At 57.2% G+C, this 27,836-nt stretch overlaps 1 protein-coding gene across 4 annotated transcripts; it reads left to right on the forward strand.

Moving 5' to 3' along the window:
- The first annotated feature begins 515 nt into the window (after window positions 1–515).
- On the forward strand, window positions 516–27,670 carry PPP1R12C (protein phosphatase 1 regulatory subunit 12C). 4 transcript variants are annotated; one of them, XM_038006351.2, is made up of 22 exons: window positions 516–928; window positions 5,594–5,724; window positions 5,804–5,922; window positions 15,496–15,655; window positions 20,217–20,361; window positions 20,454–20,528; window positions 22,923–22,996; window positions 23,080–23,207; window positions 23,318–23,391; window positions 23,633–23,809; window positions 23,891–23,958; window positions 24,447–24,584; window positions 24,834–24,924; window positions 25,346–25,426; window positions 25,503–25,563; window positions 25,710–25,795; window positions 25,918–25,958; window positions 26,036–26,138; window positions 26,267–26,371; window positions 26,688–26,738; window positions 26,894–26,944; window positions 27,028–27,670. In XM_038006351.2, exons 1-22 carry the CDS (start codon window positions 608–610, stop codon window positions 27,112–27,114), a joined length of 2,367 nt encoding a protein of 788 aa, XP_037862279.2. In that variant the 5' UTR covers window positions 516–607; the 3' UTR covers window positions 27,115–27,670. The 4 variants fall into 4 exon arrangements, with proteins under 4 accessions (XP_037862279.2, XP_037862280.2, XP_007996305.3 ...); XM_038006352.2 differs by having other exon boundaries at window positions 25,713–25,795; XM_007998114.3 differs by having other exon boundaries at window positions 517–928; window positions 23,651–23,809.
- The last annotated feature ends 166 nt before the right edge of the window (window positions 27,671–27,836 follow it).

Genomic DNA, 27,836 nt, shown 5'->3' on the forward strand with positions numbered 1-27,836 from the left:
TTGCTTGAACCTGGGAAGCGGAGGTTGCAGTGAGCGGATACCGAGCCACTGAACTCCAGAGTGGAGACAGAGCGAGACTCCGTCTCAAAACAAACAAAACAAAATAAAACAACAATAACAAAACAACCCTGCCTCTCCCCGCACTCCCTGCCACGCGGCTGTCCAGTCGACTTCCTAACTGCCCTGGGGCAGCCTGCTCTTCGTCCCCTTTACCCGGTACTCTACGCTTCCTAGTATGCCGTGGGGCACCCCTCCGGTCTGTAGACTCCATTTCCCAGCATTCCCCGGAGGAGGCCCTCATTCGGTGATTTCCACTGGGCGCCTCGGAGCTGCGGACTTCCCAGTGTGCATCGGGGCACAGCGACTCCTGAAAGTGGCCAGGGGCAACTTCCGCTTATGGACTCCATTTCCCGGCGCTCCCCGCGACCTGCCCAGCACACCCTGGGGCAGCGCCGTGACGTCGGCGCGCCGGGCGGGGGCCGGGAGATCCCTGGGGCGGTGGGGGGCCAGCGGCAGTTCCCGGCGGCCCCCGGGGCGGGCGGGCGGCGGCGGCGGCAGTTGGGGCTCGGCGCTCGCTCGCTCGCTCGCTGGGCGGGCGGGCGGTGCGATGTCCGGAGAGGATGGCCCGGCGGCTGGCCCGGGGGCGGCGGCGGCGGCTGCCCGGGAGCGGCGACGGGAGCAGCTGCGACAGTGGGGGGCGCGGGCGGGCGCCGAGCCTGGCCCCGGAGAGCGCCGCGCCCGCACCGTCCGCTTCGAGCGCGCCGCCGAGTTCCTGGCGGCCTGTGCGGGCGGCGACCTGGACGAAGCGCGTCTGATGCTGTGCGCCGCCGACCCTGGCCCCGGCGCCGAGCTCGACCCCGCCGCGCCGCCGCCCGCCCGCGCCGTGCTGGACTCCACCAACGCCGACGGCATCAGCGCCCTGCACCAGGTCAGCGCCCCCTCCAGCGTCTCCCGGGGCCAGGCCCACCCTCCGCAGCGCCGCCTGGGGCATCCTCCTTCCCCGGTTCCGAGCCGCCGTTGCCAGTCTCGATCCGCCCGTCGTTCCTAGCCCTGGGCTTTGCCACCCTATGCTGACACCCCGTCCCAGCGCCCCCTTACCAGCCCTCTTCGACCACCCCGCTTCCGAATTGGGGCTGCTTCAAGTGGCCCCGGGCTTTGCCACTCTGTGCTTACCACCCTGCCCCAGGCCTCCTTACCAGTCCCCTTCGACCTACCGTCTTCCGCATTGGAGTCGCTTTAACTGGCCCTGGCTTTGCCAGCCTGTGCTGACCCCTGCGGTCCCCCTTACCATCCCTCCCTCGACTTCCCCTCTTCCGATGTTGAGCCTCTCTAGCCGGCCCTGGACTTTGTCTCCCTCCCTGCCCCGCCCTCTCCTGAACCTGAGGCAGCTCCCATAGCTCACTCTGGTCTATCTCCCTGGCCCTGGCCATTGTCACTTTGCGCTGCCCCCCTCTCGCCGCCGAGTGCCCTTGCTGTGCCGCCTCTACTCTGCCCTCTAACGCGGCCGTCTCTCTCCGGAGTCCGGACCACTTTGAGCTCTACTGGCTTCTGCGCCGCCTCTGGCCCGCTGTTTCCCCTTTCCAGGCAGGTCCTGCTTTCACTGACCTGCATTCTCTCCCCTGAACCTGTGCTGCTTTCTGCCTGCAGATTGTGGCCTGGGCCACCTCCACGGCTCGGCCCAGATCCTTCCCCACCACCTCCTTCAGGTTCCAGCTTCCTCCAATCCCTCTTCCCCTTGCTCTGTGCTGTGCGTTGCTGCCCAAGGATGCTCTTTCCAGAGCACTTCCTTCTCGGCGCTGCACCACGTGGTGTCCTCGGAGCGGATCCTGCCCTTGTCTGGGTCCTCTCCGGGCATCTCTGCTCCCTACCCCAACCCCCATGCCATCTTCACTCGCTGGGTTCCCTTTTCCTTCTCCTTCTGGGGCCTGTGCCATCTCTCGTTTCTTAGGGTGGTCTTCTCCGTGGGATGTCTGTCCCTTGCATCCCCACCTCCCCTTCTTGTAGGCCTGCATCATCACCGTTTTTCTGGACAACCCCAAAGTCCCTGTCTCCCTGGCTTTAGCCACCTCTCCATCCTCTTGCTTTCTTTGCCTGGACACCCCCTCCTCCTGTGGATTTGGGTCACCTCTCACTTCTTTAATTTGGGCAGCTCCCATACCCCCTTTACCTCTCGCTCTTCCGGCCCCTGTCACGGCATCTTGCAGGGGTCCCAGAGCTCGGCTAGCCCTCTTCCTCCAAGCCGGGCCCCCATGGCCACTTCCAGACAGGATCCTGTGTCCCAGAGCCGGGACCGCCTTCTATTCCCAGGGCCGATTAATATGGCTCTGGTTCTGGGTACGTTTATCTGTCCCCTCCACCCCCCCCCAGTGGAGCCACTAGGGACAGGACTGGTGACAGAAAAGCCCCATCCTTAGGCCTCCTCCCTCCTAGTCTCCAGATATTGGGTCTGACCCCCACCTCCTTTTAAGCAGATTCCTTATCTGGTGACACACCCCCATTTCCCGGAGCCACCTCTCTCTCCCCGCCAGAACCCCTAGGGTTTGCTCACTGATGGAGCCAGAGAGGGTCCTGGGAGGGAGAGCTTGGCGGGGGGTGGGAGGGAAGGGGGATGCACGACCTGCTGGTTCTCAGTGGCCGCCCTGCGCTGCCCTCTCCCGGAGCCTGAGCTGCTCTGGCGCAGCCGTCTGGTGCATTTCACTGATCCGGGTGCTGCTGCTTCCTTACACTTCCCAAGAGGAGAAGCAGTTTGGAAAAACAAAATCAGAATAAGTTGGTCCTGAGTTCTAATTTTGGGTCTTCACCTTTCTAGCCCCGAATTTGTATTGTTCCTCTGTGCATCAGTTTTCCCTGTGAGATAAGGCCAGTAGCCGGCCCCGCCCTGGCAGGGCTGTGGCGAGGAGGGCGTGTCCGTGTGGAAAACTCCCTTTGTGAGAATGGTTCGTCCTAGGTGTTCACCAGGTCATGGCCGCCTCTACCCCCTTCTCTTTCTCCATCCTTCTTTCCTTAAAGAGCCCCAGTGCTGTCTGGGACATACTCCTCCGCCCGGAGCGGGGTCCCGGGGTCCCTCTTCCCTAAGGCCCTGCTCTGGGCCTCTGGGTTTGAGTCCCTGGCAAGCCCAGGAGAGGCGCTCAGATTCCCTGTCCCTCTTCCTCGTCACCATCCCATGCCCCTGGCTCTCCTGCACTTTCCCTACAGGGGTTCCTGGCTCTGCTCTTCAGACTGAGCCCCCTTCCCCTGCATCCCCCAGAGGCCCCGGGCCACCTAGTTGGCCTGGACCCGGCGAGAGGTCGCCCCAGCCCAGTCCACCAGGCTGGCTTTCAGGTGGATTCTCCTCCCACTGTGGGGTGACTGCTTGGCAAACTCACTCCTCGGGGTATCCCAGGAGGCCTGGAGTATTGGGGTGGGCTGGAGTTCAGGGAAGAGGGGATTCCCTTCTCAGGTTACGTGGCCAGCAAGCAAGGGAGCTGGGTTTGGGTCAGGTCTGGGTGTGGGGTGACCAGCTTATGACGTTTGCCCATAACAGCCTGGTTTTAGCGCTGAAACCCTAAGTCCTATGAAAACAAGGACGGGGTCACTGTCTCTGGGTGACTCTTGAGTCCCGGCCAGTTTCTCCACCTGGGGCTGTGTTTCTCCTGCATCCTTCTTGAGGCAGGTCCCCAAGCATCAGCCCCCTGCTATGGCAGTTTCCGAGTTCTTAGGGTACCCCATGTGGTTTTATCAACCACTTGGTGAGGCTGGTACACTTCCCGCATTCCTGCCCTCCCACTGCCTTAGTGGCTAGGGGATTGGGGACTAGAGTAGGAGGGGCTAGGAGCCAGGATTCTTAGGGCTGAACAGAGAAGACCTGGGGGCCTGGGCTTCTGAGTCTGAGGGAGGAGGGGCTGTGGCCTGGGCTCCTGGGTCTGAGGGAGGAGGGGGCTGGAACCTGGACTCCTGGGTCTGAGGGAGCAGGAGCTGGAGCCTGGACTCCTGGATCTGAGGGAGCAGGGGCTGGAGCCTGGACTCCTGGGTCTGAGGGAGGAGGAGCTGGGGTCCTGGGCTCCTGGGTTTGAGGGAGGAGGGGCTGTGGCCTGGACTCCTGGGTCTGAGGGAGGAGGGGCTGGGGGCCTGGACTCCTGGGTCTGAGGGAGGAGGGACTGGGGGCCTGGACTCCTGGGTCTGAGGGAGGAGGGGCTGGGGGTCTGGACTCCTGGGTCTGAGGGAGGAGGGGCTGGGGGTCTGGGCTCCTGGGTTTGAGGGAGGAGGGGCTGTGGCCTGGACTCCTGGGTCTCAGGGAGGAGGGGCTGGGGGCCTGGACTCCTGGGTCTCAGGGAGGAGGGGCTGGGGGCCTGGACTCCTGGGTCTGAATGGGGAGAGGCTGGGGGCCTGGGCTTCTGCATCTGAGGATGGAAAGGCTGGGGCCTGGCCTCCTGGGTGAGTGGGGGAGGGGATGGGCCTGGCCTCCTGGGTTAAATGGGGAGGGGCTGGGCCTGGACTTCGGAGTCCCTGGTGCCCAGGCCTCAGGCATCTTTCACAGGGATGCCTGTACTGGGCAGGTCCTTGAAAGGGAAAGGCCCATCGCTCTCCTTGCCCCCCTCCCCCATTGCCATGACAACTGGATGGAAATAAACGAGTCGAGTTCATCCCGTTCCCAGGGCACGTGCGGCCCCCTTCACAGCCGAGTTTCCATGACCTCATGCTCTTGGCCCTCGTAGCTCCCTCCCCCCTTCTCCAGATGGGCAGCTTTGGAGAGGTGAGGGACTTAGGGGGTAATTTATCCTGTGGATCTAGGAGTTTAGCTTCATTCCTCCCTCGGCTCCAGTTCAGGTCCCAGGGCCCATCCAGTGTCCACAAGGCCTGGGGCACATTTCTCCCCCAATCCCCGGACTTTGGCTTTTGTCCCCCCAAGTTTTGGACTCCTAAGGGAAGAATGAGAAACGCTGGCCCGTGTAAGTCCCTGGCTGCAGTGCCCCGTGCAGAGGAGGCCTCAGTGAACTGGAGTGTGACAGCCTGGGGCCCGGACACACAGGTGTGCAGCTGTCATCTGGGAGTCCTGCCCAGCCTGCTGAGTGTGTCCAGCACGGGGCGGCCTTCCCCCACCCTGCACAGCCCTGGGCCGCGGCTTTGCTCCTGCACAGTGTCTGCCAGGGTGGTTTCTAGGCTTGACCCTTGGAAGGACCTGGCTGAGTGTAAGGCAGGAGGGGCTGGGGGCCAGGACTCCTGGCTCTGAAGGAGGAGGGGCTGGAACCTCTTCCCTAGTCGCAGCCCTGGAGGCGCCACCTGCGGGTGGTCGGGGATTTTGCTGTGTCTGACAAGTACCATGTGGGGTTCGCACCCGGATGAGAAGCCCCCTCCCTTCCCCGCTCACTTCCTGTTTGCAGGTAGCCGGGAGTCCTTTTGTGGTTTCCACTGAGCGCCGAAGGCTTGGCGGACCTGATCATTGGGCAATCGGGGGTATCTTAAACAGCTGGCGGCCCGAGGCTGTTGGGGTCGTTTTCCCCACTGTCCTAGCACCGTGGCCCTGGATCTGTTTTCGTGGCTGCCTCTGGAGTCCTGCCTTGCTGGGACACCGTGGCTGGCGGAGGTGCGGCTGACGGCTGTTTCCCACCCCCAGGCCTGCATTGATGAGAACCTGGAGGTGGTGCGCTTCTTGGTGGAGCAAGGCGCCACTGTGAACCAGGCGGACAACGAGGGCTGGACGCCCCTGCACGTGGCCGCCTCCTGCGGCTACCTAGACATCGCCAGGTGAGGCAAGGGAGGGCTGGGCAGGACCTGGTCGGGGTGGGGGCCTGGACCCTCAGCCCTGACCAACCCCCACCCCCAGGTACCTCCTGAGCCACGGGGCCAACATCGCCGCCGTCAACAGTGACGGGGACCTGCCCCTGGACCTGGCCGAGTCGGACCCCATGGAGGGGCTGCTGAAGGCAGAGATCGCCCGCCGAGGTGGGCTCTGGTGTGCTGTGTGTGGGGTGGGGGACACCTCCTCACCTCTGGTCTCCAGGCTGAGAGCTGTAGAGGCCGCCTGGGCACCGAGGCTGACCTGCTTGCTAGGATTGTCTTTCTGTGTGCCTCAGTTTCCTCACCCGTGAAATGGAGGCATGGAGGCCTGCCTCCAGGATTGCTTGGAGCCCAGCAGAGGCACAGGATAAGAACTCAAACCCCTACCAACTGGGGTTGTGATTTCACTCCTTGAGTAGCTGAGGAGATTGAAATGCCAGGGCGGGGTGGGTGGGTGGAGGGACTCACCCTGGAGTGCGTTAGGTAGGATTGCTGGAACCCTGCCCCAGGTCTTTCTGGGAGGGGATGCGTTTACTCGGGGGGGAGTAGGGGCATGCAGGGGTTGCCAGGGACTGGTCTCCCTGTCCTCTGAGACTCATGGTACCCCAGGAGCCTTCATATGGAGTCCAGGAGTCCCTGAAACTGTGTCTGGCCGGGTTCATTTTTCTAGAGAAGGGCTGTTGCTTCTAGCAGGTGTGTGATGGCCACACAGGATCCCTGGGTCCCCAGCATGGCTTCTAAAGTCCTGGGCTCACCTCCCCGCTCTGCCTGTGACTGGCGACTCTAGGCATGTCCCCGCAGCTCGCTTCCCTGATTTCCTAAACCAGGACCACCGGCCCCGCCGCCTGGGGTGGGTGTCGGGGTCTGGCTGGGTTTGGTTGGAAGGGTGTGAGCATGGTTCCCTGCGGGTTCCGGGGAACCGTGTGGAAGGAAAGGAAGCCTGACGAGGAAACGAGATACCGGCAGCCTTCCAGACTGCTGACGCGGCTGTGCTTACAGGGCCGCTGGCCAGGCTGAAAAAGGATAGGATTCCGCGGGGGTTCAGGGGGCCACAAGAGCCACACAGGAGGAGTAGCTAGTGAGACACGTGGCGGCAGAGATCTGAAGTTTGGGAGCCCTTCTTTGGTTGAAATGGGGAGTGGGTCAAATCAGCCGTAGACCTGGATTCTTTCTCCTCCCTCCCCCCAACTTTTTACTTTGGGAAAGCTTGAAATTTACAGAAAAGTTGGAACAATAGCATGTGACTACCCATATGACTTTCACTGAGTGTCACCAGTGTGTGTGTGGTTTTTTTTAGACAGCTTTTTGAGATGTAATTCACATACCCTACAATTGTGCACACTTCAGTGCTTTTTAGTATATTCACAGGGTTGGGCATTCATGACCACATTGATTATAGAACATTTTCATCATCACCCAGCGAAACCCTGCAACCCCTTAGCCATCACCCCCAGCCATGCAGCCCACCCTCATGCAGCGCTCTGTCTTCTGTCGCCGTAGATTTGCTGTTTTGTATGCGTCACACAGAGGGAATCATACAGTATAGAATCGTCAGTGTTTAACTTTTTGGTACATTTGTGTTCTCTCTCTGTCCCTCCCTTGCGATCTCTTCCCAGGTACAGACATAAACACATTTTTTCCTATGCTTCCTCCTCCTCTTTTTTCCTTCCAAATCTCCCTTTCTTCCTTCCCATCCCTGCCTTTCCATTCCTGAGCGTTTTTTTTTTGAAATGGGGTTTCACTTTTTGCCCAGGCTGGAGTGCAATGGCATGATGGCATGATTTCGGCTCACTGCAACCTCTGTCCCTCTGGGTTCAAGCGATTCTCCTGCCTTAGCTTCTGGGTAGCTGAGATGACAGGCGTGTGCCACCATGCCCAGCTAATTTTGCATTTTTAGTAGAGATGGAGTTTCACCATGTTGACCAGGCTGGTCTGGAACTCCTGACCTCAGGTGATCTGCCGGCCTCAGCCTTCCAAAGTGCTGGGATTACAGGCGTGAGCCCGGCCATTTTGAGACTGTGTTGCAGACATTGTAAATCTTCCCCTGATGCACAGCAGGTATCTCCTGCCACAAGGAAAACCTCCTGCAGAACCACAGTAGGGATGCAACATGTTACCCCCTGCGTTGACCTTGATGCCACACTGCTACACACTGTTAACTTCAGTGCTACACTGTTACCCCCTGCACTAACCTTGATGCCACACGGTTACACACTGTGTTAACTTCGATGCTACACTATTACCCACTGCACTAACCTTGATGCTACACTCTTGCCTGCGTTTCTCCTTGAGATTCTTTGTAGCCTCTCCCCCTCTGGTTCAGGGCCCAGCTAGGGATCCAGATCTGGGTGATTTAGGCTCCCTCTGTCTGGGTCAGTCTTCCTCCTCCCTCGGACCTCAGGGAGGCCAGGAAAGGCCTCCAGGGGGTCCGTGACCTTTCCGACATTGTATTTTCCTGCAGAAATTGCTCATAACTTGCATCAGCTTCTCAGAGGGGGCCATGCTTTTTCCCTCCCATGGGGTGAGGAGAAGGCTGGAAGGGATACATTGGTGAGGGATATTGGCTTGTGGGATCAGCCGGGAACGAAGGCCACTGGTGCCACTGGAAACACCCTCAGCTGCGCTGCTCAGGGTGGGGCTCTGCTGCCCCAAATCACAAAGCCTCTGCCTGTGACACCTTGTCACACCCAGCTCCACACAGGAGCCTTAGAGGGGCTGCAGTGCGCAGAACCTGGGTCACAGGCTGCACCCCAGCTCTAAGGAGGGCGGAGGCTTTTGCGCCCCCTGCAGGACATGCCGACATGATGCAGAATTCCCCGAGGTGCTGGCATGCAGACTGGTGCTGGCCATAGTGTGGCCCTAGCAGCCACTCACAGGCAGGGCTGGGAGAGCAGACAGACCGGCCACAGGTGCGGCCATCCCCTTTGCTTTTCCCTGGCTTACTTGCTGTTTTCCTCTCTCTGGGTCTGGGGTTCAGTGAGAGCACGTGATCTGCTCAGCCAGTCACCCTGTGGCCTGGAGCTACTGTTCCCTTCAATACCACGAAGGCCTCTGACCCAGTCGACTCGGGCTGAATCGGGCATGAGTCTTTGCAAGAACCAAAACCCATTCCGCCTGGCTCAGGCCAGAAAAGGCCATTCGAGGCCTGGAGCAGTGGTTCAGACCTGTAATCCCAGCACTTTGGGAGGCCGAGACAGGAGGATCTCTTGAGCCCAGGAGTTTGAGACCAGCCTGGGAAACCTAGTGAGAACTCATCTCTGTAAAACAAAACACATTAGCCAGGCGTGGGAATGCACTTGTGCTCCCAGCTACTCAGTAGGCTGAGATGAGAAGATTGCTTGAACCTGGGAGGTGGAAGATGCAGTGAACCACTGCCACTCCAGCCTGGGGGACAGGCAAGACCCTGTCTCAACTAAAATAAAACAAAAAAGGCAGATTATGTACCCATGTTCATAGCATCATTCACAATAGCCCAGAGGTAGGAGCAACCTAGTGCCCATCATCAAATGAATGGAAAATCAACATGCGGTCCTTCCATGCAATGAGATATGATTCAGTCTTAATCCCAGCACTTTGGGAAGCTGAGGTGGGTGGATCACCTGAGGTCGGGAGTTCGAGACCAACCTGACCAACATGGAGAAACCCTGTCTCTACTAAAAATACAAAATTAGCCGGGCTGGTGGCACATCCCTGTAATCTCAGCTACTCAGGAGGCTGAGGCAGGAGAATCGCTTGAACCCGGGAGGTGGAGATTGCGGTGAGCCAAGATTGCACCACTGTGCTCTAGCCTGGGTAACAAGAGGAAACTCTGTCTCAAAAAAAAAACAGAACAAAACACACAATGTAGATGAATCTTGAGGACGTTATGCTAAGTGAAGAGTGAAACTAAGCCAGTCACAGAAGGACAGTTACTGTATAATCCACATCTGTGAGGTATTCAGAATAGTCAAAATAACAGACAGGCAGTAGAGTGGCTGTAGCCCGGAGCTGGGAGGACTGGGGAGAATAGGAGGTAGTTTAGTGGGTACACTTTTTTTTTTTTTTTTAATGATTTTTGTATTTTTTTGTAGAGATGGGGTTTCACCACATGACCCCCAGGCTGCTCTGGAACTCTTGAGCTCAAGTGATCCACCCACCTTGGCCTCCCAAAGTGCTGGGATTACAGGTGTTAGCCATTGTCCCTGACCTAGGGTACACGATTTTGATTTTGCAAGATGAAAAAATTCTGGAGATTGGTTGCACAACAACCAATTGTGACTACTTAATGCCCCTGAACTGGGGTTAAGATGGTAAATTTTAGGCCGGGTGCGGTGGCTCACACCTGTAATCCCAGCACTTTGGGAGGCCGAGGCAGGCGGATCACCTGAGCTCAGGAGTTTGAGACCAGCCTGGCCAACATGGTGAAACCCCGTCTCTACTAAAAATACAAAAGTTAGCCGGGCATAGTGGTGTGCACCTGTAGTCCCAGCTGCTTGGGAGGCTGAGGCAGGAAAATCGCTTGAACCTGGGAGGTGGAGGTTGCAGTGAACTGAGATCCCGCCACTGCACTCCAGCCTGGGCAACAGAGCAAGACTCAAAAAAAAAAGTCTCAAAAAAAAAAAAAAAAAACCAAGATGGTAAATTTTTCATATCATGTATTTTACCACATTTTTCCCCCAAGATGGAGTTTCACTCTTGTTGCCCAGGCTGGAGTGCAGTGGCGTGGTCTTGGCTCACTGCAACCTCTGCCTTCCGGGTTCAAATGAATCTCCTGCCTCAGCCTTCCAAGAAACTGGGATTACAGGCACCCGCCACCACGCCCAGCTAATTTTTGTGTTTTTAGTAGAGATGGGGTTTCACTATGTTGGCCAGTTTGGTTTTGAACTCCCGACCTCAGGTGATCCTCCCGCCTCGGCCTCCCAAAGTGCTGGGATTACAGGCATAAGCCACCATGCCTGGTCATATATATATATATATTTTTAAAGGCAATCTATCGCCTTATGTAGCTGAAGTCCATGAGTTACATGGACTTCAGGCATAGTTTGATCCAGGGGCACAAGTGAAGTCCAGAACGTCTCTCCGTCACTCTGCTGCACTCCGTGCTGGCTTCACTCTTAGGCAGGTTCTCTCCATAAGGCACTCAGTGTGGGTCCTAACTGCAGGCCCGTATCGCAGCCAAAACACAGCGCCTCTTTCCCAGTGCGTGATGCTCACGGGGCCACCTCGGCCAGATGGCAGCTCCTGAGCCCACCAGTGTTGCAAAGGTGACAGGAAGTCCTGGTGATGTGCCCACCCGGGAGCCAGGCTATGGGCCCAGTCACATTGAAACCATGTGGGGCAAAGTGTGGGTGAGGAAAGTCAAGGTGAGGTCACAGGGGAAGGGAGAATGGATTTTTTAGGCCCGAGCAGCAGCTGTGCTGCAGGGACACAGCAGCACCATGTCCTACGCAGAAGGGACCCTCCCTGGCCACTTTGCACAGGGGCATGGAACTGGCGGCAATGAGACATCATGTTTTTGAAGCATTTGAAGCCGACTCTCTTGGAATCCCAACATCCGAGTCAGCGGGAAGAGGGGGCGTTACACTTGGAGGCAGGCAGAACTGACCATTGGTTCGCTCCAAGTGCTGACAAGGGCGGACATGGGAGCTGATTTCTGCCTGGTGGGAAAGGCGATGATTACAGCTACTTTGGGAAATGGTTGATCGGCATCGATTATAGCCGAAGGCCCCATCTTTGCCTTGTTCTAGCAGTTCCACTCCTGGGCAACCTGAGAGAGGCCTCCCCGCCCATGGACAAAAGTTCATCGTCGTATTGTGTGCAGTAGTAAGAGGTTGGAGCCCACACTAAAGACAGAATGGATCAATCACTAAACTAAATGAGTGATCTAAGCAGGGGTCAGCAAACTTTCTCTATTAAGGGGTAGACAGTGAGTGTTTGAGGTGTTGCAGGACACACCGTCCCTGGCACCACTGTTCCACCAGTGCTGTGGAGAGGACACTGCCAGGGATGGTGTATGAGTGAATGGGAGTGACTGTGTCCCGTTCCACTTTTATTGACAAAGATTGCCTTTCAGAATAGGCAAATCCATGGAGACAGAAAGATTGCTGGGTGCAAGGGGCTGGGGGGAGGGAGGTCTGAGAAGTGACTTTTTTTTTTTTTAAAGACAGGAACTCATTCTGCCTCCCAGGCTGTAGTGTAGTGGAGTGATAATGGCTTACTGCAGCCTTGACCTCCTGGGCCCAAGTGATCCTCTCACCTCAGCCTCCCAAGTAGCTGAGACCATAGGTGTGCACCACCACACCCAGCCAATTTTATTTTTCTAGAGACAGGGTCTCCTGTGTTGCCCAGGCTGTTCTCAGACTAGCGGGCTCAAGTGATCTCCCATCTTGGCCTCCCGAAGTGCTGGGATTACAGGCGTGAGCCATGGTGCCTGGCTGGGAGTGACTTCTTGGATACAGTATTCATTAGGGATCATGAAAAAGCTCAGGAATTGGATAGTGGTGATGGTTGCACAATATTGGAGGTATCCTAAATGCCACTGAATTGTGCACTTTAAAACAGGGAAGTTGATAAATTTTACGTTGTTTATTTCACCACCGCCACCACAACAAAAGATAAAACACAACAGGTGGTGAGCACCCACAAGCTATAGCTTGCTGAGCCCTGGTCAAGGGCTCTGTCTACAGCCACAGACAGATCTCAGCAACATGTTGAGCACAGAAAGCAAATTGCAGAGGATGTGCAGCAGACATGCAGAGGGTGCTGACCGTGGTTGAGTAAAAAGCCAGTCACCCTCCCTCCCCGTCCCTGAATTGAGACCCATCCGGCCATAATAGGATTGAACCGTTGGTGACTCCTTTACAGAAATGACACAGCCAGGCTCGGTGGCTCATGCCTGTAATCCCAGCACTTTGGGAGGCCAAGGCAGGAGGATCCCTTGAGCCTGGGAATTCGAGGCTTCAGTGAGCCATAATTGCACCACTGCACTCCAGCCTGGTTGACAGTGTGAGATCCTGTCTCCAAAAAAAAATGGGGATCAGATGCGGTGGTTCACGCCTGTAATCCCAGCACTTTGGGAGGCCGAGGCGGGCGGATCACGAGGTCAGGAGTTCTTCAAGACCAGCCTGACCAGCATGGTGAAACCCCATCTCTACTAAAAATACAAAAATAAATTAGCCGGGTGTGGTGGCGGCGCCTATAGTCCCAGCTACTCAAGACGCTGAGGCAGGAGAACCGCTTGAACCCGGGAGGTGGAGCTTACAGTGAGCTGAGATCGTGCCACTGCACTCCAGCCTGGGGGACAGAGCAAGACTCTGCCTCAAAAACAAAACAAAACAAAACAAAAAAGAACTGCTTGAGGGCAGGAGTTTGCGACCAGCCTGGTCAAAATCAGGAGACTCCTACCTCTCTCACCTCTATAAAAAATAAAAGTAACGGCTGGGCGCAGTGGCTCAAGCCTGTAATCCCAGCAGTTTGGGAGGCCGAGACGGGCAGATCACGAGGTCAGGAGATCGAGACCATCCTGGCTAACACGGTGAAACCCCGTCTCTACTAAAAATACAAAAAAAAACTAGCCGGGCGTGGTGGTGCCTGTAGTCCCAGCTACTCGGGAGGCTGAGGCAGGAGAATGGCGTGAACCCGGGAGGTGGAGCTTGCAGTGAGCTGAGATCCAGCCACTGCACTCCAGTCTGGGCGACAGAGCGAGACTCCATCTCAAAAAATAAAAATAAAAAATAAAAAAAATAAAAATAACTAGCCGGGCGTAGTGGCATGTGCCTGTAGTTCTAGCTACTTGGGAGGCTAAAGTGGGAGGATGACTTGAACCCAGCAGATCGAGGCTGCAGTGAGCTGTGATTACGCCGCTGCACTCCACCCTGGGTGACAGAGTGAAGTCCTGACTGTTTAAAAAAAAAACCGTTTGGCCAGACACAGTGGCTCACGCTGTGATCCCAGCACTTCGGGAGGCCAAGGTCGGAGGATTGCTTGAGCCCAGGAGATTGAGACCAGCCTGGGCAAGATATTGAGACTCCATCTCTGTTTATTCTTTGAAAAAAAAAAAAAAAGACTGGGTGCAGGGGCTCACACCTGTAATCCTAGCACTTTGGGAGACTGAGGCAGGTGGATCACCTGAGGTCAGGAGTTTGAGACCAGCCTGACCAACATGATGAAACCCTGTTTCTGCTAGAAATGCAAAAATTAGCTGGACATGGTGGCAGGCACTTGTAATCTTAGCTACTAGGGAAGCTGAGGCAGGAGAATCATTTAAACTCGGTAGGCAGAGGTTGCAGTGAGACCCTGTCTCCAAAAAAAAAAAAAAGAGTTTATAGCATGCAAAAGAATAAGTATCTTCAGAGGCTGTCAGTAGATATGATTTCAGCCTCAACAAGGGTACCTGTTTTGATCCAAAATCAACTTATATTTAATTTTAGGTCATTACTTGCCTTTTACGTCTATAATACAGTGCAACAGTTGGATTACATGAAATTGACTGGTTTGGAAGCATGCTTTTCCCAGATTGCTGTAGGTGGTCGCATGTTTGCAAACGGGTGGAACACCTGGGTAGAAAAGGAGCTGTTGCACTAATGGCACAAGTTCTTCATTTAGTGGCTTTTTGCTTGGTTTATTCTCCTCATGAGAAAAGTGGTAATGGTGATAAAATGTATGAAGATGCTAGATTAAGATTATATTGGGGGGCGGCACAACAGCTCATGCCTGTAATCCCAACACTTTGGGAGACCAAGGCGGGCAGATCACCTGAGGTCAGGAGTTCGAGACCAGCCTGCCCAATGTGTTGAAACCCTGTCTCTTCTAAAAACACCAAAATTAGCTCAGCATGGTGATTTATGCCTGTAATCCAAGTTACTTGGGAGGCTGAGGCAGGAGGATCTCTCGAATCTCGGAGGCGGAAGTTGCAGTGAGATTGCGCCACTGCACTCCAGCCTGGGTGACAGAGTAAGACTCTGGCTCCAAAAAAAAAAAAAAAAGTTATATTGGGAGTGACAGGAAAAGTTAGATGTAATTGAGCACTGGATTTGCTCAGTAAACTTCAGGTTTTTATATATATATGTTATGTATATAGGAAATATATGTATAGTGTATATAGGAGATTGTGTGTGTGTGTGTGTGTGTGTGTGTATAGATATATGGTTTTTTTTTTTTTTAGAGTCTTGCTGTGTCGCCCAGGCTGGAGTACAGTGGCGTAATCTCGGCTTACTGCAACCTCCGACTCCTGGGTTCAGGCGATTCTCCTGCCTCAGCCTCCCAAGTAGCTGGGACTACAGGCGCCCACCACCACATCCGGCTACTGTTTTTTTTTTTTTTTTTTTTTTTTTGTAATTTTAGTAGAGATGGAGTTTCACTATGTTGGCCAGGCTGGTCTTGAAGTCCTGAGCTCGTGATCCACCTACCTCGGCCTCTTAAAGTTGCTGGGATTACAGGCATGAGCCACTGCAGCCAGCCATGGTTTTATATTAAAAATAATAAAAGTAAGGTGACTTTCTGGTTGAGATGGGGAAAGGCCTGTGATCTCCATTTTCCCCGTGCTTAGCGCTGACTCAGAGACCCTGAGTGGGACCCGTGACTGCATGGAGCACAGTTGGGAAACAGCTGGGCTAGTCTAGGCCTCCCACATCTCAGAGGGGAGCAGCGGTGAAAGCTCTGGGCGAGTCCCAGGGCCGAACCCCAGCCAGCCCAGTGTATAACCCTGGGTATTCCAGGTCGTGGGATGTGAGTCCTACCTCGTGCCTCTTCTCCTCCTAGGTGTGGACGTGGAGGCAGCCAAGCGGGCGGAGGAGGAATTGCTACTTCATGACACAAGGTGCTGGCTGAATGGGGGCGCCATGCCAGAGGCCCGGCACCCCCGCACAGGCGCCTCTGCCCTGCACGTGGCTGCTGCCAAGGGCTACATTGAGGTGATGAGGTGAGTCGGGCCGGTGTGTTCCATCTTGCTGTCTTATACCTTCCTGTGGATCCTGTCCTTTCCCTTTCTCTTTAAACGTATGTACCGAAGACTGTGTATTTCCCTGTCAATAACAGCCTTAGCTGTACCCACAAGTTTTGATGTGCGGTCTTTTTAAATTTGTCATTCTGTGTAAAATATTTCCCAATTTTTAATCTTTTATTATTTATTTATTTTAAGACAGGGTCTTGCTATATCGCCCAGGCTGGAGTGCAGTGGTGCAATCGTGGCTCACTGCAGCCTCAAACTCCCCAGGCTCAGGTGATCCTCCTACCTCAGCCTCCTGAATAGTGGGGACTACAGGCGCGCACCACCACGCCCCGCTAGTTTTTGTAGAGACAGGGTTTCACCATGTTCCCCAGGCTTGTCTCAAACTCCTGGGCTCAAGTGATCTACCTACCTCAGCCTCCCAAAGTGCTGGGATTACAGGTGTGAGCCACTGTACTTGGCCTAATTTCAAAATATACAGGACTTCTCTAGTCATCATTTTGTTACCATTTTCCTGGCTTAATTGCATTGTGGTCAGAGAATGGGTTCTATAGGATTCTAACTTTTGAAATGTATTGTTTTGCCTTATATACCCCAGTATATGTAAGTTGGAAAAGAATGGAGTCGTCAAGTACAGTGTTCTCTGTAGGTTATTAGGTCAGCCTTGTAATCATGCTGTTTTATTTGTAGTGCTTCTTTATCTGTAGTGATATTTCCCCCGCTGCTTATTCTGTCAGTTACTATGAGAGGTGCATTTAAATTCTTGCTATGATTATGGACTTTGTTTCTTCTTACAGTTCTGTCAGTTACGATTTGTATATATTTTAAGACTGGATTATTTGGTACATATATAGTTTATTTTTGTTTTTGAGATGGAGTCTGGCTCTCTGTCACCTAGGTTGGAGTGCAGTGGTGTGATCATAGCTCACTGCAACCTCCGCCTCTTGGGTTCAAGCAGTTCTCTTGCCTCAGCCTCCCCAGTATCTGTGACTATGAGAGTAAGCCACCGCACTTGAAAATACTTTCGTATTTTCAGTAGAGATGGAGTTTCTCTATGTTGCCTAGGTTGGTCTTGAACTCCTGACCTCAGGTGATCTGCCTGCCTCAGCCTTCCAAAGTGCTGGGGTTACAGGCGTGAGCCACTGCACCCAACCAAGGTGCATGTAGAGTTTACATTGCTATGGTGCCCATTCCGTTTCTGTCATCCTCACCTCAGTCTTGGGTCTTATTTTGTTCCTATTTGGCTGCCTTTCTCCTTTCTATTAAAGTTGTTGGTTCCAGTTCTCATCCTTAGGCTCCTCATTCCTTTTTCAGTTCCCTCTTCTCTCTTTCATGACTTACACTTTATTATTTAGTATAAAAATGAAGTTAACATGAATTCCTCCCCCTCTCTGCTCACCTCTATGTTGACAGTTTTTAGTCAGGTTTTCTCAGTGAGGTACATAAGATGACTCTTAACAGCTCCAGACCGCTGTCCCTTCTGCTTAGCACCTGCTGCTGAAGTAGAGCTCCTGGACCTCCGTATCTGGCCCCAGTCCCAGCTCTGTTGCTGACTGGGTCCATCCCTAAGCTGATCCTTTCGACAAGGGGGACTGGAAACTGAATGGTTGGGACTGGTGATGTGCCCAGGCCTGCAGGCCGTGTCCTTTTCCTCCCATGGCTTCCACCCCTGAATCCTGGACGCGGCTGCATCTCCTCCACTGCACCTGCAGCCCAGCCAGCAGGAAGAGAGGGGCAAAGGAGCAAACACCCATTCCTTTCCAGAGAGCAGTCTGCAAGTGGCACGCACTACTTAATGCCAACATCCCGTTTGCCAGACCCTAGTCACATGACCGCTCATCGCTGCAAGGGACAGTAGGAGATTTGTCTTTAGCTGGGTGGCCTGTGTCCGGCCGGGTGACCTGTGTCCGGCCGGGGGCCTGTGTGGGTACTGTTAGTAAAGGGAGAGATAGAGTCCATATTCGTGGGCAACCTCATTCATTCTCTGCCATAGAACTGAAGCACTTTGGACTTAGAAATATTCACTGACTATAATTTCATTACTGCTTCTTTGTAAGGGTGCATGTTTACACTCAGATCTATTGACTGCATTTTTTATTTTATTTATTTATTTATTTTGAGACGGAGTCTCGCTCTGTCACCCAGGCTGGAGTGCAGTGGCACGATCTCCACTCACTGCAATCTCCATCTCCCGGGTTCACGCCATTCTCCTGCCTCAGCCTCCCGAGTAGCTGGGACTACAGGCGCCCGCCACCACACCCGGCTAATTTTTTTGTATTTTTAGTAGAGACAGGGTTTCACCATGTTAGCCAGGATGGTCTCGATCTCCTGACCTTGTGATCCGCCCGCCTCGGCCTCCCAAAGTGCTGGGATAACAGGTGTGAGCCACCGAGCACGGCCATTTATTTTTATTTTTATTTTTGAGATGGAGTTTCACTCTGTCATGCATGCTGGAGTGCAGTGGCTCAATCTCAGCTCACTGCAACCTCTGCCCCCTGGGTTCAAGCACTTCTCCTGCCTCAACCGCCTGAATAGCTGTGATTACAGGTGTGTGCCACCCTGCCCGGCTAATTTTTTGTTTGTGGTAGAGACAGGTTTTGCCAAGTTGGCCAAGATGGTCTCGAACTCCTGACCTCAAGTGATCCTCCCGCCTCAGCCTCCCAAAGTGCTGGAATTACAGGCATGAGCCACTGCGCCCAGCCTGACTGCATTTTAAAAAGAATGTAACCAGCATTCGCATCAAAGATCTGTTGCAGGCTGGGCGTGGTGGCTCACGCCTGTAATCCCAGCACTTTGGGAAGTTGATACAGGTGGATCATGAGGTCAGGAGTTCAAGACCAGCCTGGCTAACACAGTGAAACCCCGTCTCTCTTAAAAATACAAAAAATTAGCTGGGCATGGTGGCGGGCGCCTGTAGTCCCAGCTACTTGGAAGGCTGAGGCAGGAGAATGGCGTGAACCCAGGAAGCAGAGGTTGCAATGAGTGGAGATCATGCCACTGCACTCCAGCCTGGGCAACAGTGTGAGACTCTGTCTCAAAACAAAACAAAACAAAAACATTTGTTGCAGAGTAGAGGTATATGTTTATTTGATGGTACTGATTCGATGCTTATTTTCTGAGCCCCTGCTGTGTGCCAGGCAGTCTGTTAGTTGCCAAGGAACTGGGTAAACAAGAGAGATCCGGGCCTATGTGCGGCTCATACCTCGTGGGGAGACAGACATTTTGGACTGATGCTCTTTGCTGCAGCGCTGTCCCGTGCATCACAGGATGTGGGGCAGCCTCTCCGGCCTCTACCTATGGGACGTCGGGAGCATCCCTGGTTGTGAGAACTAAAAATGTCTCTGGACGTGGCCAAATGTCCCCTGGGGGGCGCATTGTCCCAGTTGAGAACCACTGGCTTAAGATGCAAATAGGGTGATGGGAGAAGACAAGTGTGATGAGGAGGGGCTTTGGGGTCAGGAGACATGGGGGTGAAGGGCTGGTGACTGCCAAAAAGGGGCTCAGCGTGAGACGCTGCAGGGCACAGAACACTCTCCGACAGAGAGCAGCAAGTGGCGGGTGGGCGCTTGGGGAAATAGCGGGGGGCCCGCACAGCTGGGGCAGGGTGAGCTCTGGGCAGAGCGTGGGAAAGGTGAGGGGCGAGGTGGGCGGGGCCAGATAGAGGGACTTGTGCTTATAAGGCTTCTTCGTAGAATATCCCAGGCTGTCCATCTGTTCCCACTTTGCGAAGCTCTTTCTCATTGACACAGAAACTCATTCCATTTCTCCAAAAATAGACACGTCCTGCCCTGAGCTGAGCTCGGAGAGTGCCCTTGGACGTGGAGCCCTGCCTTTCCCTCAGATTGAATGGTTTAAGGTGTTATTGTTTTCTGGCAGAAAACTGTCTTGAGTGAGGGTTTCTCAGCCCAGGCGCTACCCACATTTTGGGGCAGATCCTTCTCCTTGTGGGGCTGCTGCTGGGCGCTGCTGGGTGTGGAGCCGCCTCCCTGGCCTCCACCCAGCCTATGCCACTAGCCCCTCCACCAGGTTATGACAACAAAGATGTCTGCAGACCTGCTGGGTCTCCCCTGGGGGACAGCATTGCCCTGGTTGGGAGTCACTGCTTTAAGCCAGCCCAGGTCCTAGAACACTACTGCCCTGAGACAGCCCTTTGGGGTCCAATCCTTCTGACGGGCGTGGGGGCTGGCACAGGGTCCTGCACCTGCATCCTCCGGGGCTGCCTCCTTACACCCCACTGCTGTCACCTTGGAATCCCACAGCCAGGGTGACCCCCTGCCGGCACCAGGAGCAGGTTCCAGAGGCCACCTGCAGGGCCAGGGTTTAACGTGTAGCTGCTGGTCCAAGGGGAGGGACAAGGCCTGGTGCAGAGGGGCCTCTTGTGGCCAGGGACGCTGGGCAGTGGCTCTTTACCAGCCTGTCCAGGGGCGTTTTAGTCTCGTGGCCTGGGACCTCAGTTACCGCACCACTGGCTGAAATCAGCCCCCGGCCCAGGGCCTCGCCTTGGCCTCTGACCCTGAGACTCCCTGGCCCCCAGGTTGCTCCTTCAGGCTGGCTACGACCCAGAGCTCCGGGACGGGGACGGCTGGACTCCCCTGCACGCGGCGGCACACTGGGGCGTGGAGGATGCCTGCCGCCTGCTGGCCGAGCATGGCGGGGGCATGGACTCGCTGACCCACGCGGTGAGGGCCAGTGCCCAGGCTGGTGGGGGGCAGGGCGCGGGGAGGACCCAGCGCCTCCTTCATTGTCTGCTCCTGCTCCTCCCCCAACCCAGGGGCAGCGGCCCTGTGACCTGGCTGATGAGGAAGTGCTGAGCCTGTTGGAGGAACTGGCCCGGAAACAGGAGGACGTGAGTGTCAGGGCTGAGGGGCTTGTCCCAGACTCCCCATGTCCCCTCAACTCCTCAGAGGAGGGTGCAGAGGGGGTCCCCCCCCGACTTCTGACACCCACCACCCCAGCAACCTGCTCTTTCCTGCTTGGTGACCCAGCTCCAGCCCCAGCCTCAGGAGGGACCCCCAGCCGGGGCAGGATAGAGATGGGGCTGCAGAGCTTCCTACCTGCCTGGTGGGGAGGCAGCAGAAGGATCTGGACAGGGTCGTCTGACACTCAGACAAAATAACAAACCAGCTCAGTGCACCTCATCACCTCAGGGTGGCCCTTGGCAGCAGCCATGTGCAGGACTGTCCTAGACTTAGGCTGGGCTGGTCACCTGCAAGGTGTCCCCCAGCCATCCCCGGGGCAGCCTTGCTGGGAAAACTTGGAGTGAAGGAGTGAAGGGCGTGAGCCCTGGCCAGACTGCCTTTGTTGGAATCCTGGCTCTGCCATGGATCTGCCGTGAGTCCCAGCCAGCCACTTTCCTCTCCAGGCCTCAGTTTCCTCATCTGTCAAATGGGAATGGTATGGTGCGCACCTGTATGAGGGGTCGTGCGTGACGTGTGGATTGTGCTGTCAGGAGCTCGGGAGTACGTGCCACGGGACAGCACTAGAGCCATGCCAGCATTCAGTGAGCTCTGTGGGGTGACAGGAAGCTCCCGAGGCCAGGCCTAGGGCTTCTGGCGCATGGGCAGCGGAGTGGAGACAGCTTCCTCTTTTGAAAGGTTGGCAGGAGCAAGGTGGAGGCTGACGGATGTAGGAGAAGAAGGTCTCACACAGTCTGGGGGGCAAGTGTGGGTGCCCTGAGGTGCCCAGGGAGGGGAGTGTAAGGCAGAGCAAACCCGGGAGGACCATGAGTGCCAGGCGAGAAGCAGGGTGACTTTTGCCCTGAGGGTGATATGGCCAAGGGGGGTTTAATGGGTGGGGCAGGATCAGCTTAGGTGGCCCAGATATGAGGGGAGCCCAGCCTGGGAGCATCTGGGGACAGTTTCTAGAAGACGTGAGTACTACAGCACTAAGAGTTTGCTAGAAGGGCAGGAATGAAGGGCCCTCCCAGTACTCCTGGGCACCACATGCAGAGGCCCGAAGGTGTGAAGACAGTGGTGAACTGTGTGGGGAAGGTGTGAAGACAGTGGTGAACTGTGGGGAAGGTGTGAAGACGGTGGCAAACTGTGTGGGGAAGGTGTGAAGATGGTGAACTGTGTGGGGAAGGTGTGAAGATGGTGAACTGTGTGGGAAAGGTGTGAAGACGGCGGTGAACTGTGTGGGGAAGATGTGAAGATGGCAGTGAACTGTGTGGGAAAGGTGTGAAGACGGTGAACTGTGTGGGGAAGGTGTGAAGACGGTGGTGAACTGTGTGGGGAAGGTGTGAAGATGGTGGTGAACTGTGTGGAGAAGGTGTGAAGACGGTGGTGAACTGTGTGGGGAACGTGTGAAGATGGTGGTGAACTGTGTGGGGAAGGTGTGAAGACGGTGGTGAACTGTGTGGGGAAGGTGTGAAGACGGTGGTGAACTGTGTGGGGAAGGTGTGAAGACAGTAGTGAACTGTGGGGAAGGTGTGAAGACAGTGAACTGTGGGGAAGGTGTGAAGACGGTGGTGAACTGTGGGGAAGGTGTGAAGACAGTGAACTGTGGGGAAGGTGTGAAGACGGTGGTGAACTGTGGGGAAGGTGTGAAGACGGTGGTGAACTGTGTGGGAAAGGTGTGAAGACGGTGGTGAACTGTGTGGGGAAGGTGTGAAGACGGTGGTGAACTGTGTGGGAAAGGTGTGAAGACGGTGGTGAACTGTGTGGAGAAGGTGTGAAGACAGTGAACTGTGTGGGGAAGGTGTGAAGATGGTGTTGAACTGTGTGGGGCAGGTGTGAAGATGGTGTTGAACTGTGTGGGGCAGGTGTGAAGATGGTGTTGAACTTTGTGGGGCAGGTGTGAAGACGGTGGTGAACTGTGTGGGGCAAGTGTGAAGACGGTGCTGAACTGTGTGGGGAAGGAGGAGGCGAGTGCCAGCAGCAGAAGCCGGGGCAGCTGAGGGCCCACCAGTGCCCTGGGTGTGCTGAGGGGTCGGGATGAGGTCTGAGCAGGTCGCCCCTGGGAGCTAGAAGGGCTCCTCTGGGGATGAGTCTGGAGGCTTCTCATGGGTGGGGGCCGTGAGGACAAGAGGGCAGTGCCTGCACGTGGCAGCTGCAGGCGCCTGCTGGACACAGGGCACCTCCTCTCTCTGAGGTGTGCCGCCATCTGTAGGAAAACCAGCAAGCGCTTCCACGAGCCCTCGGTGCCCGCCTGGGCACTGAGCTCCTGACAGCTGTTCATGGTGGTATTGCTGTGGGGGACGTGTGCTCCACCCCTCCCCTGCAGCCTCCTTCCCTCCTTGCAGCTTCGGAACCAAAAAGAAGCTTCCCAGAGCCGGGGCCAGGAGCCCCAAGCGCCCTGTAGCAGCAAACACAGAAGGTATAGGGAGGGAGGAGTCGGGGGCTGGCGGGGTGGCTGGAGGCCCCGGGCTTGCACCGCAGCACCCTCTCGTTCCGCAACAGGAGCTCTGTGTGTCGTCTGAGCAGCCGAGAGAAGATTTCCCTCCAGGACCTGTCCAAGGAGCGCCGGCCTGGTGGGGCTGGGGGGCCCCCTATCCAGGACGAGGATGAGGGGGAAGAAGGTCCCGCCGGTGAGGAGCCTGAATCTGGACTCCTGGGTCCAAGGGAGGAGGGGTCGGGTTCTTTGAATCTAGAGGCAGCTGGCGTCTTCTGTGACCTACCCGGTATTCCCACATCACAGAGCCACGCTCTGCAGAACCCAGGACCCTCAATGGCGTCTCCTCCCCACCGCACCCCAGTCCTAAGAGCCCCGTGGTGAGTGGATGCCCTGAGAGGTCCTGTGAGGCTGGGAGGGCCGGGAGGTGGGAGTCCATAAAGCCTGTGAACCTCTGGCAGGGGCAGGTAGGGTGAAGACTATAGTTCCCAGAGTCCTCCTGGACAACCGGCTTCCTTTTTAGGTTGTGCTTGCCCCAGGGGCTGATGGGAATTGTAGTTTGTTGCAGTCCTTTGGGGGCTAACCCTTGAGGTCTGAGAAGAGGAATCCTTTCTCCCTGAGACCTCCTTCTTCTCCCAGCCGCCTGAAGAGGCCCCCTTCTCCAGGCGCTTTGGCCTCCTGAAGACAGGGAGTTCTGGTGCCCTGGGTCCCCCGGAAAGGCGGATGGCAGAGGGAGCCCCTGGGGCTGGGCTGCAGCGCTCGGCTTCCTCCTCCTGGCTGGAAGGGACCTCCACCCAGGTGAGTGAGGGTTGGGCCGGGTCCGGGCCCAGGCCCCTGCACAGATGAGGGAACTGCCCCTTCCTCCTCCTCTCCACACAGGCCAAGGAGCTCCGTCTTGCCAGAATTACCCCGACCCCCTCCCGGAAGCTGCCGGAGCCCTCTGCCCTGTGAGTCCCCAAGGCCTGGGCCCCTCGGGGGTAGGCGGCAGATGTGGGTTCCAAGCCTGTCTGTATGATCCCGAGTGAGACCATGTGCCCCCCGGGGTCTGATTCCTGCTCCCACCCCAGAGCCTGTGCTGTGTTCCTCCTGGCGGCTGGCTCCCTCCCTCAAGCCTGTGTTGAAACATCAACTTCTCCCCATCATCCCCCCACCCCGAGGCGCACGGACCACCTGCTGCCACCTCTGCGCCGTGGGCACACGCCCCTCCCGCTCCGCTCCCAGTTCTCGCACTGCTGCTTCTGTCCAGCGTCCTTTACCCTTCTGACTGGTTGGGTGGAGTGCTGGTCTTTTCATGGCTATTGTCGGTGTTGTGTATTTCTGCTCAGCTCTGACTCTGGTGGCCCAGATAATTTGTTTCTTTTGTACACGGCTGCATCTCCAGTGCCGGCACACAATGCACCTGGGTAATGTTTGTTGAATGAATGAATTGATGCAGGTCTGAGGTCACCAAGCCTCCTCCTTGCTTGGAGAACTCCTCGCCTCCCTCCAGGATTCCGGAGCCTGAATCTCCAGCGAAGCCAAACGCCCCCACAGCCTCCACAGCGCCCTCAGCGGACTCCCGGGACCGACGGAGGTGCAGAGGCTAGGGCAGGAAGCTGCCGCCCCCGCCCCCGCCCCCGCCCTAGCCCCGGCCCCCAGCCAGCAGAGACTATGTCAAGCCGGAGTCCCGGGGCTCTGGGTGGGCTCCTGAGGGAGGGCTGGCCCCGGGTCTGCTGGGAGTTGGAGTCCCCTCCCATGGAACTTGCCTCCCGCAGAGGGTGTCAGCCACGGAATGGGACATGGTCCCCAGGGCCCCTCCCTGAGGTTGGGACCCTTCCCTCAGGTCCTACCAGATGCCTGTGCGGGATGAGGAGTCGGAATCCCAGAGAAAAGCTCGCTCCCGTCTCATGCGCCAGTCTCGGAGGTCCACACAGGTGTGGGGTGGGCTGGGGGCTTGCACCCCTGGGTCTGAGGGAGGAGGGGCTGGGGGCTTGCACCCCTGGGTCTGAGGGAGGAGGGGCTGGGGTCTGGACTCTTGGGTCTGAGGGAGGAGGGACTGGGGTCTGGACTCTTGGGTCTGAGGGAGGAGGGACTGGGGTCTGGACTCTTGGGTCTGAGGGAGGAGGGACTGGGGTCTGGACTCCTGGGTCTGAGGGAGGAGGGACTGGGGTCTGGACTCCTGGGTCTGAGGGAGGAGGGACTGGGGTCTGGACTCCTGGGTCTGAGGGAGGAGGGACTGGGGTCTGGACTCCTAGGTCTAAGGGAGGAGGGGATGGAGTCTGGACTCCTGGGCCTGAGGAAAGAGGAGCTGGGCCCTGACCCCAGCATCCCCTGACTGTCCCCTTTCCCTGCCAGGGTGTGACTCTGACAGATCTGAAGGAGGCAGAGAAGTCTGCAGGGAAGGCCCCAGAGTCAGAGAAGCCGGCGCAGAGCCTGGTGAGAGGGGTCAGCGAGGGCGTGTGGGGTGGTGCGGGATGTCCTGGTCCCCTGACTCACCAACCCCTCCCGACAGGACCCTTCCCGGAGGCCCCGCATCCCTGGAGTGGAGAACTCCGACAGCCCTGCCCAGAGAGGTGAGGTCTGCTCTCTGGGGGAGGTCATTCCCGGGAATCATCGTCTCTCCCAGAGTCTTCCTGCTTTCCTGGGGGCTTGACCCGGGGACCCGAGCCCCCAGAGGGGTCTCTGGAGGTGCCTAGACTGATTCCTGCCCCTCCCCCAGCAGAGGCGCCTGACGGGCAGGGTCCAGGACCGCAGGCGGCCAGGGAGCCCCGCAAGGTCGGAAAGGAGTGGAGGGGGCCTGCGGAGGTGAGGGGGGCTCAGGTGGGGCCGAGCTGGTGCAGAGGGTGGGCCGGGGGGCGGGCAAAGCCCCTCCCATACCCGCTAAAGCGCCTCCCATGCCCATTGAACCCCCCTCTACCTGCCCACAGGGGGAGGAGGCGGAGCCGGCTGACCGCAGCCCGGAGTCCAGGTAGGGGCGGGGTGGGAGAGGTGGGGCCTGCGTGCGGCCCGGGCCGGCCCCTGACGCGCGTTCCGCCCCCGCCCCAGCACCCTGGAGGGCGGCCCCTCAGCCCGCAGGCAGCGGTCACAGCGGGACCTCCACCCAGAAGCTGAGCCAGAGTCGGAGGAGCAGGACGGAGGCTTTAGGAAGGTGTGATCCCACCCCTCCTTTGGGGCTCCGCCTGCTAGGTGCCCACCTCCTGGCTTCCCCGCCCCCAGCGTCGCCCCTGCCCTCCACCTGACCCTCCTCCGCCTGACCTTCCTCCACCCGACCCCCAGCTGTATGCAGAGCTGCGCAGGGAGAACGAGCGGCTTCGCGAGGCTCTGACCGAGACCACGCTGCGGCTGGCGCAGCTCAAGGTGGAGCTGGAGCGGGCCACGCAGGTAAAGGCGCCGAGGCCAGGGTCACCAGAACTGGCAGGGCCGCCTGGGTGGGGCTCAGACTGCTGGGAGGCAGAGCCTGGCCTGGAGGGGCCGATGGGGCTTCGCTCCACCTGAGGGCCTGGCCGAGATCTCGGAGGCGGGGTCTGAGCGAATGGGGGTGGGGCTGTGGGCCTGCTGGGGGCGGGGCCTGGCCCATGGGGGCGGGGCTGGTGGGCTGCCTAGTGGGCGGGCGGGTCCCCAGCAGGAATGTAGGACCCCTCCTCAGAGCAGTGCTGGCTTCCCCTGCTGACCCCTGTGCTTTCTGCGTCCTCACCAGAGGCAAGAGCGCTTCGCTGAGAGGCCAGCCCTTCTGGAGCTGGAGAGATTCGTGAGTAGGGACAGTGGGGACGGGAGCCAGAGGCGTTCCCAGCCTCACATCACTAAGTTTGGACCAAGAGAGCCACATTGCCCTTCCCAGCTGGCCCCTGGCCTTCCCCTGTCCTCAGCCTCACTCGGTTTCTGAACTTTCCCTGTTCTTTCCAGGAGCGCAGGGCCCTGGAACGCAAGGCCGCAGAGCTGGAGGAAGAGCTGAAGGTGGGGTCTGTGGGCAGAGGGCCGAGGGTGGGCGGGGGCGCAACCCACCAGGGCTGCCCAGCTGACTCTTTGCCGTCCCCCAGGCCCTGTCTGACCTCCGTGCTGACAACCAGCGCCTCAAGGATGAGAATGCGGCGTTGATCCGCGTTATCAGCAAACTCTCCAAGTGACCTGGAGGGACTTTCCCGCACCCGTATTTATACAGCTGCTTCTGCCACACGCACCCCTTTCCCCGTGTGAACACGAGTGACAGGGCTCCGGGGGAAGTCTCAGAGAAGCCATAGCCCCCCTGGGACCTCCGAACTTGGAGGGGAGCAGAGTCCCCAGGAGCCAAGGGGGCCACCCGAGGCCAGGATGGAGGTGGGAGGCCGAGCCAAGTAAGGGGACGTTGCCAGAGGGGACCAGGGCCAGAGCCGGGACTAGGAAGGAACTGAGGACCAAGAAGTGCAAGGACCAGTAGCCAGGACCAGAGTGGCCGCCTGGAGGTCCCCCTCTCACGTGTGATGCCACCCCGTCACCCCCCTCCTGAGCAGGGATCCAAGACTGTGCCAAGAGTCCTGCCGGCCTCAGCCAGGTGGGCCTGTATATAGGGTCCATGTGCAATAGGGAGGGATGTCTTCTATTTTTTGCTGCCCCCTCCCCGCCCACTGTCTGGGGCAGGGGGAGAAGGTATTTTCGAGATAAAGCACAGGCACCACAAATAAAAGTCGTGAAGTTGCCACTCAAGGTCTGTGTTCCCAGCCAGAGGGAGGGCACCGTTTCCAGCTTCTGTGCTGGGGGGCTGTGCATGTCTGTGACCAAACCACTGGGCCGCTGGGTGGGGTGCCGAGGGATGGGCTGGTGCTTGCTCACCGGTGTGGCAGAGGAGCTTCAGGATGAGCCCCCAGTGGGA

This window comes from Chlorocebus sabaeus, chromosome 6, assembly GCF_047675955.1.
Source record: "Chlorocebus sabaeus isolate Y175 chromosome 6, mChlSab1.0.hap1, whole genome shotgun sequence".
Lineage (NCBI taxonomy): Eukaryota > Metazoa > Chordata > Mammalia > Primates > Cercopithecidae > Chlorocebus > Chlorocebus sabaeus.